Source organism: Rhea americana, unplaced genomic scaffold (genome assembly GCF_003343005.1).
Source record: "Rhea americana isolate MKP2758 unplaced genomic scaffold, rheAme1 scaffold_73, whole genome shotgun sequence".
NCBI lineage: Eukaryota > Metazoa > Chordata > Aves > Rheiformes > Rheidae > Rhea > Rhea americana.
Genome location: NW_028186901.1, coordinates 8,184 through 23,782, shown reverse-complemented (window position 1 = coordinate 23,782; position 15,599 = coordinate 8,184). Strand labels below are relative to the sequence as shown.

General features: G+C 48.4%; 2 protein-coding genes across 3 annotated transcripts in view; one reads left to right on the top strand and one right to left on the bottom strand.

Moving 5' to 3' along the window:
• UBE2R2 (ubiquitin conjugating enzyme E2 R2) overlaps positions 1-2,930 on the top strand; it is a 51,805-nt gene extending 48,875 nt beyond the window's left edge. The window contains exons 4-5 of the mRNA XM_085321925.1: positions 368-502; positions 1,986-2,930. Of these exons, the coding sequence (XP_085178051.1) occupies positions 368-502; positions 1,986-2,205 (355 nt within the window). The 3' untranslated portion in view covers positions 2,206-2,930. The remainder of the gene's footprint in view (positions 1-367; positions 503-1,985) is intronic.
• A 6,434-nt stretch (positions 2,931-9,364) lies between these two features.
• The window catches only part of LOC146586023 (ubiquitin-associated protein 2-like), a 7,208-nt gene continuing 973 nt past the window's right edge, over positions 9,365-15,599 (bottom strand). The window contains exons 2-7 of one of the 2 annotated variants that reach the window (XM_085321939.1): positions 14,740-14,954; positions 13,757-13,856; positions 13,566-13,673; positions 11,981-12,048; positions 10,662-10,853; positions 9,365-9,545 (exon numbers count right to left, since the gene is read on the bottom strand). In XM_085321939.1, the coding sequence (XP_085178065.1) occupies positions 9,450-9,545; positions 10,662-10,853; positions 11,981-12,048; positions 13,566-13,673; positions 13,757-13,856; positions 14,740-14,954 (779 nt within the window). In that variant the 3' untranslated portion in view covers positions 9,365-9,449. The remainder of the gene's footprint in view (positions 9,546-10,661; positions 10,854-11,980; positions 12,049-13,565; positions 13,674-13,756; positions 13,857-14,739; positions 14,955-15,599) is intronic. The other variant, XM_085321940.1, reaches the window with a different exon arrangement.

The following is a 15,599-nucleotide window of genomic DNA, read 5'->3' as shown; positions in this document are numbered from 1 at the left end:
TAATCTGTGCAAAGGCACTTTCAAACCAAAAGTATCTTTCAGTCAGGTCTGCAGAGGTGCTCTGACAACAAAAATCTTTTAGCTTGTCCAAGAGGAAAGAGCTTTCTGGTGTGCTCTGAAGTGCATTGCTATTCTGTCTGTAGTAAAATTAGATCCTTGACAGTTTGTATCATGTCACCTTCCCTGTGAGCTTCAGTGCCTGACCATCAGTATAAATAGCTGCTCTCATTTCAGCTATTGGTTCAGTTATCCTTAGCTTAAATTTTGGCCTTAAACAAGTTTCTGATGTATCACCTAAAGGATTAATTGGTGCCCAGAATCTGTGAATGGTTAGCCCTGATTCTGCTGTTGTGGTTACCTTTTCTAGGACTATCTTACTGAGTGTAATCTCTTTGCTTAATGAGCCCAACACGTTCTCTCCTGCCAACGTGGATGCATCAGTCATGTTCAGGAAATGGAGGGACAGCAAAGGAAAAGACAAGGAGTATGCTGAAATCATTAGGTAAGTTTTGTCATGTGTGAGGCTACCAGTGCCCTGCTTTCAATTCTGCAAAACGGGCTACTTCCAGAATTTCCAAAAAGCAGCCACAGTGAGAATTTGGTTTCAGCAAATTCAGTTTTGCAATCCTACTCCAAGTCCTGGTTTCTGATCCCAGTAGGTTTTTTCAGCACAGAGGTGGCACAAACTTCTAGAACAGAAGGACAAAGCTCATCTGTATTCAAATTGGTCTTTTCAGCCTGATCTGGCACGATGCTCTGCAAAGTCTACTGGCTGCTAGTAAATCCCAGTCGAAATCACTACTTGCCTTTGAGCACTGTCTGCTTTGCTGGGATGTGATTCAAACTGACTACATCCCACTAATTCTGTGCTTAATGCACTCATGAATTGTAATCTTGTCCCTTCAATTTGAAGGAATAGCAGCAGGATTTGTCAAGCATTGTGAAGCTGGGTTTGATTAGCTTAAAGCATTGTTCAGTCTTGACTGTCCTTTGCTCAGAAATTGATGTTGATAAAACAGGTACTGTTGGAAAGCAATGAAACTTTAGCCAGTGTGGCTGTGGCTGTGGGAACACAAATGATCGACCCTTACTGCAGACCACATCTGCACTGGCGCAGCTGTTGGGTGTGCAGAATACCTGTTGCTGGAGCTAAGCACGGTTGTCAGTCTCTGGCCTGAGCTGTGCAAGGAGCCTCATTGGGAGATTATCTTAGTCCCCTCAAGCTGCATTGGCTTCGGTGGAGCTGGATTTATTGCATAACCAGGGTATCGCAGACTGTTCCTGAAGAGCAGGCAACAGGAGGGGAGGGTGAAGGGACAGGCTGCCATCTGCTCCTTCACTGCTGGGAAACAAGGACACGTGATCAACAGTTCATGACAGAGGTACTGCCTGGAGGCACCAGTCAGAGCCTCTGTCCTGAAGCAACAGGAAACTTGTATCCTGCCAACCCCCAGACAGCTCTGGCTGCACCCTGGGACACAGCTGTAACCCATGCCCTCTCCTGGGGGAGCAGAGGGGTGCCAAATGCTGGTGGAGAGCTCAATTGTGTGCATACTGGGATAGAGTCATCAGTGGTGGAGAAGGGTGTGTATAGCATCTCCAAAGCCACCCAAGATGACTTGGGAAACCCCTGAACACCCCTTCCATGGCAAGGCAGCTAATGTAGTGAAACTCGCTTTGAGCTCTGATAGATCTCTAATACAAAACCCTGCAGAATAAATGATTTCATGTGTTGCAGACTGTGCATGCTGCAAACAAACTTGGAGTACTCCCAGGACCAGGGCTATGGGAACTAAATCTGTTTACAGTACTGTTTGTGATGCTTCAGCCAAGCATTAGCAGTGAAGTAACTGTCCTGACTCTGAGCTGCCAGCAGTGTTTGGGGGTGTTGAGGGATTGCTGTGAGTACAGGGAGTTGGAGAGTTGATCTGTGCTGCAGCTGGCACGCAGCCCTGGTCATGTTTGCTCTGTCCTCCTTCCCCTAGGAAACAGGTTTTGGCTACTAAAGCTGAGGCAGAGAAGGATGGCGTGAAGGTCCCCACCACGCTGGCAGAGTACTGCATCAAAACTAAAGTGCCTTCCAATGACAACAGTTCGGATTTGCTTTACGACGACTTGTACGATGACGACATTGATGATGAAGACGAGGAGGAGGAAGATGCCGACTGTTATGATGACGATGATTCTGGCAATGAGGAGTCGTGACCTGCTCCCTCTATGCCCCTGTACTGCCCTGCCGACTCAGGCCAGAAGGGAGCAGCGGTAACCTAGCAGCAGTCCAGCAAAAAAGTGTGTGGGGGGGGGATCAACAAACTTTTGTCTCCTGCTGTCTCCTGTTGTATGGATCTGTTTGCTCCTTTTTTATGGACCTCTTAGAGACCCTCCACAGAATGTCTGAATTCTTGCATTCTTAACCCTTTCATCACTGTATTATGATTTCTTTTTAAAAAAGAAACTCCCCTTTTCACTTCTCTACGAAACGCTCACAGCGAAACAGGTTTGCTCGCGTTTAGATTTTTGAATTAAATACAGTCTTGCATTGAGATGTTTAATGTATTTAAAGCTGGAACAAACCCATTGGAAGCTGGGTTTTTGGGAGCTCAAGTGCTGCATTTACTGGGAAGAAAAATCCACACAAAGCAAATTGCCAAGGTTTAGCTGCTCCATTTACAATAATAGCGTGTGTACATTCGTTTAGCCTTGTGGTGGTGGCTTTTCCTTTTTAAGGTGTGGGGCGGAGAGTGTAAAGCTACTGTGTGTTGAGCTTGATGGGATGTTACTGAAAGGTACAGTATTCCTTTTCAGCCTGCTCAAGTTAGGAAATAGCTGGCCCTTGGAGCCTCAGAGGGCACAATCAGCTTTGTCTCTGAAAAAGGCTTGTTCTATGAACCCTAAAATAAACACTTAACACTTCACGTCTGTACAACTGAGCCCTGGGTTGCTATTTATTTTGTTTTATTTTTCTTTTTCAGACTAGGTTGGGGTTGGAAAAAGTACTGTTCAGTTTTGCAGTGCTGCCAATGTCCGCTGCCAGCTGCCCCTCTCCAAAGGGAGGAGAGACATGCTTTCTGCTGCCACGTGGGCCTCCTGAGGGGCAACGGCAGGCTGTTTTGGCCAGCGTTCATCCTGACCTTGGCTTTGGAAGTGGGGAGAGACTGTTAGGTGCTCCAGCCTCCTGCCTCAATGCTCGCTAGCAGCCCTTGCTTCCTGCAGCTCAAATCCAGTGCCTGCCTGAGCCTTTTCTGCTGTGCACATAGCTCATGAGGTGGCAAACACAGTTCTGCTCTAGCTGTGCTGCTCGTGGGCTCCAGGGGTAGGTAGGAGTCAAAACTCCTTTTGACAGTGCCTGCTCCAGAGCTGTTCTCCCTGCCACAGGCGCTGTGGTTGCATTGCAGCTGTGTTCATGGCATGGGGCAGAGAGGTGTGTGCCGGGCTGTCCTGCCACAGGCTGGCTAGGGCGCTGGAAAAAGAGGTCTTGCAGCCCCACAGGTTGAAGATCTAAGACTGGAAGAGGTCGGTGGTAGGGTTTGACAGGCTATTTAGCAGTGTGCTTCAGCCAGTGCACCGAGCTTGGCCTCCTGCATGTTCCTGGGAGCTCTTAGCAAAACTTAGTTCCCCTTCCCTCTTGGGGAAGGGGGATCCTGCATGCTCTTTTCTGCAGAACCTGATTACTCAGTCCCTCAGCACCTTAAACCCTTTGCAGTGTGCTCATTTGGCTGTGATGCAGTGACCTGAATTCACCTTTAGGATGATACCTTGATCAGCAGCCGGTCCTGCCTTAGTGTGCTGAGCCCTGGCATTTCCAGGAACTCCTAGTTAGATTAAAGTGTCAGCTCCTAGGTGCTGTCCCTACCTGGGCAAGTACCTCCACTCCCACAGGTGCAGAGGATGTTACCTGGGTAAGAGCTGCTGGCTCAGACATTTGGCTATGCCTCCCTTCTTATCTCAGGGTTTTCAATGGTACGTCACCAGCTGTGGTCCCCAAAGTGGTGCTTTGGTGGGAGCAAACTTTGTGTGATTGGGGTGGGTATCCTGGTTGTTCGTGCCTGTTGGCCTGCAGAAGTGTCCCTGGGGCAGTGAGCAGGCTGTGAGTGTGCAAGCTCTCAGCTCTGCACAGTGCCCTCAGGGAGAGGAGGGGACAGCCCGCCCTCGGGGAGCAGAGTGGGGTTGGTGATGCTTTTTTAGTGTTCAGATCCATATGCTGAAGTGAGCGAGGCAGATGTGTTTGCTGGAGCTGGGACTTGCTGCAGCAGAAATGGCTGCCGAGTGAAGCGCTGTGGCCGCCTTGCTGGTGGGCCCTGCTCATTTTGCCTCACGGCGTGCCTGTGAGGTATGTCCTGCTGTGTGATGTGGAATGAAGGCAGCCTAAATGGTGGTGTCTTGTCCCTTAGTGCTTCCTGAGGGGGTCTGCTCTCCTGCTTGCATGTCACTTCTGGAGCTAGCTGGGCCGCTCCTGAACCGTCTGGTGTGTGCAGCTTTCATATGGCCCCTCTTGGTTTTGCTTGTCCTCCTGATCCTTCCAGGAAGGAGTGACTTRGCCTCTAGCACTTTTTTCCAGAGCCAGCAGCTGGGGCTCAAGTGCATCTCGCTAGCCCCTGTGGGGACAGCACGGGCCCTGCCAGGCCAGCAGCTCCAGCCCAGCCCCACACAGGGCGCACTGGCTTCAGCAAGCGGCGATGTGTGGGATGTGGTCAGAGGGCAAGAGCCAGGCCTATCCCTGAGACTCCTCGCTGCAGGGCTGCTCTTGGGCCAGTAACTCCTGGATCTTGGGCAGCTTGCTTCTTGCAGGGAAACCAACCTACAGCTTTTTGCGGTTGGGGTGGAGGGAAGGGAATGAGCAGAGTGTTGCAATACTGACTGTGCTGCTGATGACTTGGTTTGAAATGAGGATACTGCATCTTTCAGGATTTCCCGTGTACTTTTGACCGTCTTCACTGTATACTCTCCAGTGACTTGTATTTTCAAGCTTGRTGTTGTAAGATGCATTATCATGACTCTTCTGTTAGCCTTTTTTTAAAAGGTTTAAAAAAAAACAAAACAAAACAAAAAAAACCCTATTTTGAGAGCTCCTGCATTAACCAGACTAATTTCCCCACTGTCCCTTTCAGTGTCCTTGCTTGTTGACTTGCTGGTTTCCTTTTTTTGAGATACAAGCTGAAGTATGAGTTTTTTTTGAAGCATAATATTTAAGAAATTGAGGAAAAGTGTTTACCTAATCTGAGTATTCTGGTTTCTTATCCTCTTTCTCCTGTCTCAACCAATATTAGCGTTTACATTTGCTAACCCCATTCAAATGCAGTTTTCAACCATTCTGAAACCAGCAGGGTACACTAGATTTCCTAGTAGTTTTCTTAGCTGAMCTCCCAGATGTTTTTTTTTCTTCAGTATAATTTACCAGAAAGAATTAACTGATGCATTTTTGTGTTGTCTTCCCCTTCAGTAGTTATATTTTGTCTTTTCTGCACATCTGTCTACTAATAAAAATGTGAAATGAAAATAGCCCTGTATTGTTACTTCCCTGTTAATTGAGCTGTTTTATTTGCATGGGTTGGTTATTTAAAGCTTTGAATAGCAGCTATTTAGAAGCAAGTTCTGCATACTGAGCTTTCAGAGCGTCTCCAGTATCATTGCATATATAGCTATATAAAAGGTTATGGGAAAAATAAAGCTGGTTTTTCAAAGTTGCCTTGTTCTCCACTAGAATAAAGAACAAACTGCCTTAGAGCAGCACCTCTGTGAAAGGCTGGGAGCTCCTTGCTGTGCTGCATAGTCTTCTGAAGTGTCCCCTGGGGGAGCAGGCACCAAAGCCGTTGGGAGGTTTGACCTCCCTCATGTTTCGCTATGTTGTTGCTGACCCAGTGGCAGGACTCGGATCTTTGCTGTTGGGCCCCAAGCAGCGTGTGGTGTTAGGCTGCAGTAAGAGCCTTCAGTAAGGCTCTTGTCCTTAAGGACAGTGCTGGAGGCCTTGTATAGAAGGTGTGTGTGTGTGTGGGGGGGGGTCTGAGCTTGCATTGGCATCTTTTGGAGGATGAATCTAGGATGTAGCTGCTTTTTCAATGCTACAAGGAAACCCACCTTCTGCTGCCATGCTGTTCCCTGCAAGCTGGMTATGTGAGGAGGGTTTTCTGCAGTGAGTGAAGGCTGCAGTTAGGCTAAAATTAGCAGGAGCAAGGCCTGGTGTGTGCAAGCTGCATGCACTGCGCTTGGCAGAGTTAGCGATGCGGCTACTGCTGCGTTAAGCTTGTTGGCTGCACGAGCAGCCATGCTTGAGAGCTGCTGTATGAAAGGCTACTGCATTTCAGAGAAAAAAATTCTTTGAGGCCTCAGACTACCAGAGGAAGGGAACTGAGCAGTGAACATCTCAGTTTCCTCAGAACTGAGTAAGAAAGAGTTGTCTGCAGCTGCCTGGGGACCAGCAGCACTGGTGCCTGATCCTTAGCTTGCAGCAGAGGTTTCCCTCATTCAGCATGAAGTGTTAGTGGTAAAGACAAGATAAACACTACAGCACAACCTGCACCCGCTAGTCCACCCTTTGGTTAGTGCTGCCTGAGCATTTGGCCCTTTCTTTTAATGTTGCTGAGCCACTCTGAAGCACTGGCTCCAACATGGAACCATGGCTGGTGCCTCCAGAGGAGCAGGCAAAGCTGCAAAAGAAGCCTGAAGAAACAGACCGGAAAAGGGGAAACACCGTGTTTAGTCTGGCCTGTAATGGAAAGGACCAGAGCTGGTTGAGGGTTGTGCAACACACAGTGGTGGTGAAGTCACTTTCTGCTTGAAGTGAAAGTACTGCTGCCTGGAGGTAGCAGCAGCCACCACTGGGTGGCCCCAGTGAATTTGGGACATGAGGGGCAGCCCACAGCAGCCTTTCAGTTGCACTTGCTTGGGTGTGTTGTGGAAGAGGACGGCTCCAGCGTTCAGCTGGAGCAGCTGCTTTGGGTCTTGGCAGTCCTGCCATACATGCAGCAGTTAAAGCAGTGCCCTTGCTGCTAATGCTGAGGGCAGCTTTTACACCTGGGGCCCATGAGAAAATGCTGCACCTGGGAAGTCCCTGCCCAGGAGATTGGCAGTCCCTGCACTTGCTCTGCAACACCACAGCACGAGTGCTGTTGCAGAGCACTGGCAGCGTGTGTGCGTGTGTGTTTCAACTTGCTATGTTAAAGCCATCCTTCATGGACATGCCTGAGCTTGGCTTACCACAACCTGTGCTGCTACCCATTACTGCTGCTCCTTGCCATAGCAGAGGAGGAAACAAACATGCTCTTTCTCCCTAGGACATACTCAGAAGTACCCTGACCTCCAGGGTAAGGTGTAAGGCAAAGCCAGGCCTCTTGAGGCTGGGATTTAGCCAAGCTGTGGCTGTTCCTGCCCTGCTAAGAGCTCGATGCTGTGCTGTGTGGACATTTCCTGCTCCGTAGCTACACTGGTGGAAGGCTGGCAAGAAAGTGCCTTGCAGTACTGCCATGGTCAGAGGTGACAGTGAGGGTATGTGCATGGATTGTGCAACCTCTCCTGTGGGCCACAAGTGTTGCTTTTATAAATAAGACTCTAAAAGCAAAGGAGGTTTGTTTTTTTTCTTTTTTTCCCAAAGCATAGCACTTCCACAGGGGCAGCTATGAAAGCTCCTCCTGTAGCACAGTAGTGCTGATTGCAGGTAAACTACGTACCCTTGATGTAAGCAAGCCCTGCAGGATCAGAGCTGCTAGGCAAGGAGATCATCATGGGGTCAGTGCTGAAGAGGCTTCCCCAGCTGCTCTGGGCCTGCCTGCAGGGTCAGCACTGGGCTGGGATCAGAGCAGCTCCTCCCCTGTGCTCTGCTCAGTCAAGTACAGCTTCACCCATGTCCTCAGCTGTGATGAACAGCTACAGCCTCAGCCAGAAGGAGCCTGGGGCAGAAGCCCTCCTTCAGTGTCCTCACTACAGACCTTCTTCCTCTTGGTGCTTGTGCTGCAGCTCTGCCTCAGCAGCAGGAGCAGCTGGTTGGTGCTGTCACTGCGCCCCCTCCATAACTATCCTGGCTGCTCTTGCAGGGGCTACGACAGACTACAGGGACAAAGTTAGTCAGGTACCTGCTGCTTCCAGCCGAAGTCAGGTTGCCCCCCCTGCCCCAGCCCAGCGTGGTAGGACCTCCCCCATCTCCTCTGCACACAGCTCGATGTGCTGACACCACCTGGCCCAGGGACACCGAGCTCTCAGCACCAAAGCGCACTCACCTGTGTCACTCCATGTSCCCTGCAGGCCCAACTACTGATTTTACTCTCCCAGGCAGAGGTGGCCAAGCTTTACTTGCTTTCATTGCAGGAGCAGAAAAGGAAAAGGCTGTAAAAGCAAAACTGCTCCTGGAGCCTTTGAAAATGCAGACAAACACCAGTGATACGCTCAGATCTTTATTAGGTGGAGTAAGGGCTAAAAAGAAATGAAACTCCTAAAACATTCACCGCACTGGTGCAGGACAAGAAGGACCAGGAGGTGCCTCCACAGCCTTCGTTTTAAAAAAAGTGGGGAGGGACAGGTGAAGTTTCCATCCAGTAGCTCTCACTATCCTGGGCAGAGTGGCTCAGGGCAAAAAGAGGTACAAGACACAGCTTATACTTTTATTTAAGAAACCGCTACATAGTTTTTGCCTCTAATGATGCAAAGGAGGTTCCAGGACACACTGAGCCATCCAAAAGTCTCTTGCTAGAGAAACAAACAAACAAAAAAAACCTGTCTTTTTAATCAAAATTTGAAAAATAAAAAGGTGAAGCTGCAGCTCAGGGTCACAGTGACCAAACTGCCCCTGGGAGTTCGTCTTCCCCAGCAGGAGGGAGAGGGGAGACAAAAGAAAGGGGAAGGCCCACAAAACACTTTTTTTTTTCTTTTTTCTTTTTCTTTTTCTTTTTCTTTCTTTTTTTATTTTTTTTTATTTTTTTTTTTAAAGAGTAACAGCTATATTGGGGGATGGAGGCAGAAATCAAACCTACAGGACACATCTCGATTCTTCTTTTCTGGGGGCCAGGCCTCCTCCTTTTTCTTCTTTGCCCGAATTTAGAACTGCATTAAATAAATGGGCTCCAGCTCCAATAGAAATGGCGCAGTTTGTCTTTGACAGAGTTATAACGCCCCTAAAGAGCTTAAAAAAAAAAAAACAAGGAAAGATGCCCTGGTGCAGATGGGAAATGAATAATTAGTTCCCCTACAAAGAAAATAAAACAGGCTGCAAGATGCAGAAAACCACATTTAGGCTCTATTACATTTACAAATACATACATAAATATATTACATACAACAGCAACTCAAAGAGGAAGCGGGCGAGTCACACAGGATGGCGGCTGGCTGCAGTTCTCCCCGCACAGACGTTTGGCTGAGCAGTTACTTCTTCTCCTAATAGTTCCAGGAATGGGCTTCGGCTTTTTTTAATTTTTATTTTCCCTCTCCTCCTTTCATTCTCTCCCCCCTCCCTGGTTTTGGATTTAGTTTGTCCAGTATGGAGAAGTGCCGTAGGCGGTTTTGGTAGCCTGAGACTTTTGCTGCATGGTGCTGGGTTGATTGCGCTGGCCAGATCCACCCTAGAAATTAAAAAGGACGTAAACATTCGTATCAGCTGCCACCACGTCACAGGACCCGTAATATCAGCGCTCCCAGGGTCACGCTGCATTCAGTACGTCACCAGCAGAAGATCTGCTTCCACCAGGGACTCCGAAGCAGCCCTGACACCTTCAAAGGCACCTAAGCTCCCATGGGATGATTTCTGCTTTTCCTCAACAACTCCAGGTCTCACAGTCCAAGACAAATGGCCACAAAGACACCACAGGGGACAACAGGGAAGTGTCATCCCACCCCCGCTGTCTGGGACAAGGTAGGCAGCTCCACTCAGCCATGGAAAAGAAGGCAGCCATCTCCCAGCACACAGAAGAAGGTGCAAAGGGGCTACTGAGAGGGGCTGCCTCCTGCGAGAAAGGGCCCACAGGAGCCTGCAGATACAACCACTGCAGAGCTCCTACTCCGCGCTAGAAATTCCTAGGTGGATTTTGCCACCACCTTTACTGCAGAGGGAGACAGCCGACTCCCAGAGTGGCAATGCTGTGGAGACGAGAGAGGCTTGAGTGGTAATCATGCTGTTTTCAGGAAAACAAAACAAAACAATTTCTCTCTTTCAGAAGACAATTCCTCTGTGCAACAGCCTGTACAGTAAAATGTTGTCAGAGGCACAGGAACATAAGGAAGGAGAACAGTAGGACTGGGGACTGGCAAAGAGCTTTCTCAAGGTTAACGAAGACGACCCACCAGCCAAAGATATCAAATGTTCAGAGAGAGAGAGAAGCCATTTCCTATTTCTGGACTCTAAAGCAGAATACTGTTTTTCAGGAAACACTTATGGAGAGGAAGGGAAATGCAACGGTTAGTGAAACCAAATCAGAAATAGGAGCTGACATGCAATTTGCAAGGGGACACTTGGTTTTTGTTCCAGAATTATACTCTAAGTGTTCAAATCTCTGTTCTCCCTGCTCTGGCCAGGACTGGCAGTGGCCTCCTCAGCTTCAGACCCCACTGCTCATCTCCATTCTGTGCCCCACATCGGAAGGGCCTCCTCACAGCTGGGCTCGCCCCTCCCACACCCCTTGGAGGTGGGTAGGAGCAATCTGCATTCAGGCACTGTGTAAGGGTAGAAGGGGCTGACTCACCTGCCCATCTTGCTGAAGATGGTGATGCAGCATCTGGGAATGAGGCTGCTGATGTGCAGGCAGGATATGGAGAAAAGGGGCTGGAGCATAACCTGGGGCAGCACCAGGGTTCAAGGGCCCAGTAGATCCGAGAGCAGATGGCAGGCTGAAAGGAGGTGGTGTGCCAGCATGGAATCCCTGCTTGTCAAACGTCTGCATGGGAGGCAACGGGGAGGTCAGAGACTTGCGTTAGCAGCCCCACGGTGACCAAACAAGAACAAGAGTGGCCTGAACAAAGATCACTTGAACCTTTCATCAACCTTGTGAGCAAGCCAAGTCGGATCAGATACCTGTGAGCACTTTAGCAGATTAGTTTCAGTTCCTGTTCTCACCCTTTACGCTGCTCTAATGCCTGCAATCTTTTTTTTTTCCTCCTTTCTTTTTTTAATTCTTCTATTTCATTTCCATAGCTACTATGTTCCTTTTTCTTTGACCTCTTTTCACTTAGTGGGACATGGGAGGATATAGTCGCCTGAAATCAGTCCTTTGCACATTGTGGGGGCTCCGGCTGGAATTACTCAACCTAGTCATGGTTGCCCAACAAGAACATGAGAAAAAAATTCTAGCAAGAACTTCGTTCCTGCTGGCCAAAGCTTCACACCTGGTGCCAAGCAGTGTATCTGAGAGGTGGTATCCTACCCACCAGCATGGATCATAGCCAGATACAACACAGGGCTTGATTCCCACTAGAAAGAGTGTGAAGAACCCATCCTGCAAAGTAGCAGGAAATGGCAGTCGGGTGTAACTCCACTGCAGGCCACGGCTTGTCAAAGCACTCTCTGCATTCTCTGGGAAACCACATGCACAGCCAATAACCACAAGACTGCCATATGCCTGCAAGTGGAGCAGGCTGGTTTTGGTACCCATCATATGGACACACAGATATCAGTGGTGGGCACTACTACTTGATCTCTCAGGAAAAAAGCAAAGGGCCTCTTCACTCAGCTGCTGTGGGGCTATTCTGACTAAAAACGCCGGAGCCATCACATTTGATTTGCACCCAGGACACAGCACACACGGGGCGATAGCGTAGGAAGTTCTGTGTCTACGCTAGCAGCTTCCATCATGAGTTGATGTGAGGGTAGTGGGATGGAAGGGGAGGCTTCTCCCTAAAAGCAAATGGAGCAAGTGTAAAAAATGCCAAAATCTACTGCCCACAGGATAAATAGGCTTGGGAATTGCCCCTATCTGCCATAGGTGAAGTCTTGTTGAGTTGTCAGTGAGCAGGAAGCCATCGGCCTAGCCTCAGGCCGGGGGAAGGAGGGTCCAGCGTTCCTCACCTGAGTCTTGTTATAGACTGAGCCACTGATATCAGGCACACCTGTGTTACTTGAGGTCACAGAAACACCTGGAAAACAAAAAGCGACTGATAATGAGAAAGCCAAATGCTATCCAACTCAAACCCTGTGCTTGGCTTTGCTCTTTGCAACTCCTGAGGCCTTGGTGGATGCACCTTCATCCTTGGCCACTGCACCATATGCTCTACTGGGCTGCAGCTGCTGGGTTTTCCATGCTCTCAGACCTACAGCACCCCACACAGGAACAGAAAAAAAGGCTCAATTCCTCACTCCCAATGCAAAACAGAAAACTAGCCCACTGGAATAAGTCATCCATTTCCACTACACATAGATTACAGCTTGGATTCAAATGTACTTCATTGGGCAGCAGCTGGCTGCACAGAACACTCATTTAGCTCAAGAAAAACCAGCTTTCCCCTAGGATTAGAAACACATTTGGCTCTATTACAGCATTCAAGACCTTTCCAGTAGCACGTCGAGCAATGAGACTCAGCATCTGCCACACATTTGCACTTTTGTGCTTTCACATCATGCAGAAGGGTGAGGTTTGCAATGCTCCTCCGCCCCTAGAGAATTAAATTATGCCACAGATTCAGGCTGGCTTCCACCTGGATCAGCTGGTGCCACAATACACACAGAAACAGTCACTTACCAGCAAGGCAACTCTTAAGCTGGTCACTCATTCCTGGTCTTATAAAGACCAGCTCTAGTCATTTCACTTAGATCAGAATAAAAGCAGTGGTTCCTTTGGCTACTGAATCAGAGGACTAGATTTGGTGGCTCTGTACTGTTCTAAGATTGTACCTTTTCTAGAAGGTTGCTCCTCTTTGCAGGCCACGGTTTGAGTAACTCTTGGTTGAAGATTTAAGTACTGCCCAGTGCAGTTGGTGTTTCAAATGCACAGCAAATGCTTGGTATTTGCTTAAGTCCCGGGATGAACTAGTTAGTGCTAAGCAGTTCACTAGACATTTCTCAGCTCTAACCAGCATGTGCAGAATAAAGCTCTCATATAAGCTGTATAAATTCTGTAGCCTTTGCAGCTACAAAGAGAATGTTTCCAGGCATGAAACAATGCAATGAGTTATGGAGTGTACAGACAGCAGCTGAAACAACAGCTTAGAGATGCATGAACTGCCCTGCTCACTCCTAACACACAGCTAACTCAGGTGCCTAATAACGAACTCAAAATCCTGTCATCATTTGGCAGAGGACCATTTCAGCAGCAGTATCTAACTGCCCAAGGTTCAGTGACATGATACTGCTGCCAGACCACTATTATCCACCAAACCCAAAATTTGGCAGAGGAAACAGTTCACCATTTCTCCCATGTGTAATTGTGAACAAAGCTGCACGTCAGCCACACAAATCCTTATGCAAAGTTCAGCCATTAGGTTTAGAAGGAACACTAGGACATTAAAAAAAGCATTTTGTACACGGGAGATGGAGAAACAGCTTGGATTTTGACTCTGTTTAGAGCTGGCTGCTGTGTTGACTGCACAGCACTGGCAATGCTGGGAGTTTGCCCTACTAAATCCCACTCAGAATCCCCTCAAGCCTTATGTGTTACCTTTCCCAGGTCCAGTGCCAGCAGATTTGTTTTGTGCTTGAGATGACCCACTGTAGCCTCCTTTGCTGTAATCTCCAGCTGCCGTTCCCTGCGTTAAGTCATCATAGCCTGCCAGTGTGTACAAGACAACGTGTTACGGTGTGCAAGCAGCTCTGCAGATGCTCAAGTGAGCAGCACGGAGAGAAGCATACCTGCTCCATATCCATGCTGTCCATAGCCACTCGCTTGCTGGAAAGGAGTCGAAGCAGTGTTCAGATTGACTCCATGCTGCTTAGCGGATGCTGGAGGTACCTGGACAAAGAAGGGGAACAAAAGGCTTTCTTCACTGGGAAACGGCACATGAAAAGCAAGCTCCCGCTGCCATCTAGTGGGGAAGGCAAGTCACATGGGAAATGCAAAAACTGGAGCAGCTCTGGGATCTACCACGCTGCACACAGGAGGTGGCACTCTCCCTTTCAGCTGTAACTTCCTGGAGCAGCTTTGTGCAAGCCACAGATTTCCTGCTAGAGCTGCTCCTTTCTGCACTACATGGCCTTTGCTTTGATCAGAACCACATCTCAGAACAGGTTGTGGATTTCTTTTATATATATATAAAATCAACAGTAAGCAGCAAGTTTTTACCCACAAACCAAAGAGGGATGAACCACAGTGCTCACCACCCCAAATCAAACAAAACAACCACCTGGAAGGTCCTGTATGAGGCAGTTTCATAAAACACAGTCCTACAAGGCCCTAAGATAGACTCATCTACTCTTCTGCCTCGAGCTTCACCTCTTCCCAAGTAACCTTCTTCCTCCAGAGACTCCCAGCGCTGCTCTGTGGCTCTAAGGGGTTTCCTCCTTCCTCCAAAGGATTTCCCAAGCACTCTCAGTAAACTGACTCAGCTTTGGGTTTCCCTTTGAGCTACCAAAGGCTGCTACAGGGTTTCAGGTACACTATGAATCAGTGAGCTGTAGCTGTCTTATTTACATGAGCCTGTGTAGGAGTCCATGAATTCCAGCTTTTTTAATTTCCTCTTTTCTTGAGGGAGGGACTGTGATTATTTTCTCGGGCTTGCACAACAGCTTTGTCGGAAATCCCTTGCAGAATGGGGAACATTTAGGCGGTCAGGGCTGGAGAGAGTAAAACCAGAGAGGCGTAAAGAGAGGACTATGGTTTCGGCTGTCATACTTACAAACATGGTTGGCCCATACTGGAACGCACTGGGTACGCCTGGCACACCAGCATAGTAAGGTAATCCAGTATAGCTGTACCCTGGGGGCAGGGTAGGGTTGAGGAAGGGCTGCTGAGTTGTATGGTGCGTCTGCGTCTGGTTCTGCTGTGGCTGGGCTAGCGTGGTAGCAGGAGCAGGGGAGGCAGAATCCCCACGACCAAATTTTGTTACATCACCTGCAAAAGAAATAACTGCTCAGAAAAGCTATAAAAGCCACTCCAAGAGGATCCTCCGAATACAAGTAAACAACTCCAAAAAGAGATTGTGTCCTATACTTGAAAAGCTATAGATTTTCAAGGGAAGAGCTCTCCTGGTTTCTACTCCTGACAGTCACAAGGGACATCGCTCGATCATGGCAGAGAACTCTGCACTGTGGTTAATCCATTCATAAAGTGGAGGTAACAATACTTACCCTTCTCTCACAGTCTGAGAAGATTCATCACTCTTAGACCACGGCAATAAAACATGCTAAAAGCATAAGCATGGTAAATAGCCAAAGAGCAAATGGTTGCCGGGTTAAAGCACGGCTCTCCTAAAGGTTAACCTGATTAGTTAAGCTTCATGGGTCGAGAGCAAGTTAGGATATACAGGCAACAACGGGCATATTTTTGTCAATGTCTGTTTATTTGTCAAGCATGAGTAATTAGATGTCTGATTCCTCACACCACCAAAGGTCTGGAGACAGTAGCTGGAGGCCAGGAAAGCAAGGCTTGCATCGTGGGCCACCTTATTGAAGAAGTAGGAAGGGAAATTTGGTTATTAACTCCAAAGCAGCCTCCTAAGAGAGGTGAGTAACCAAGCAGACAACTCCAACACACTTT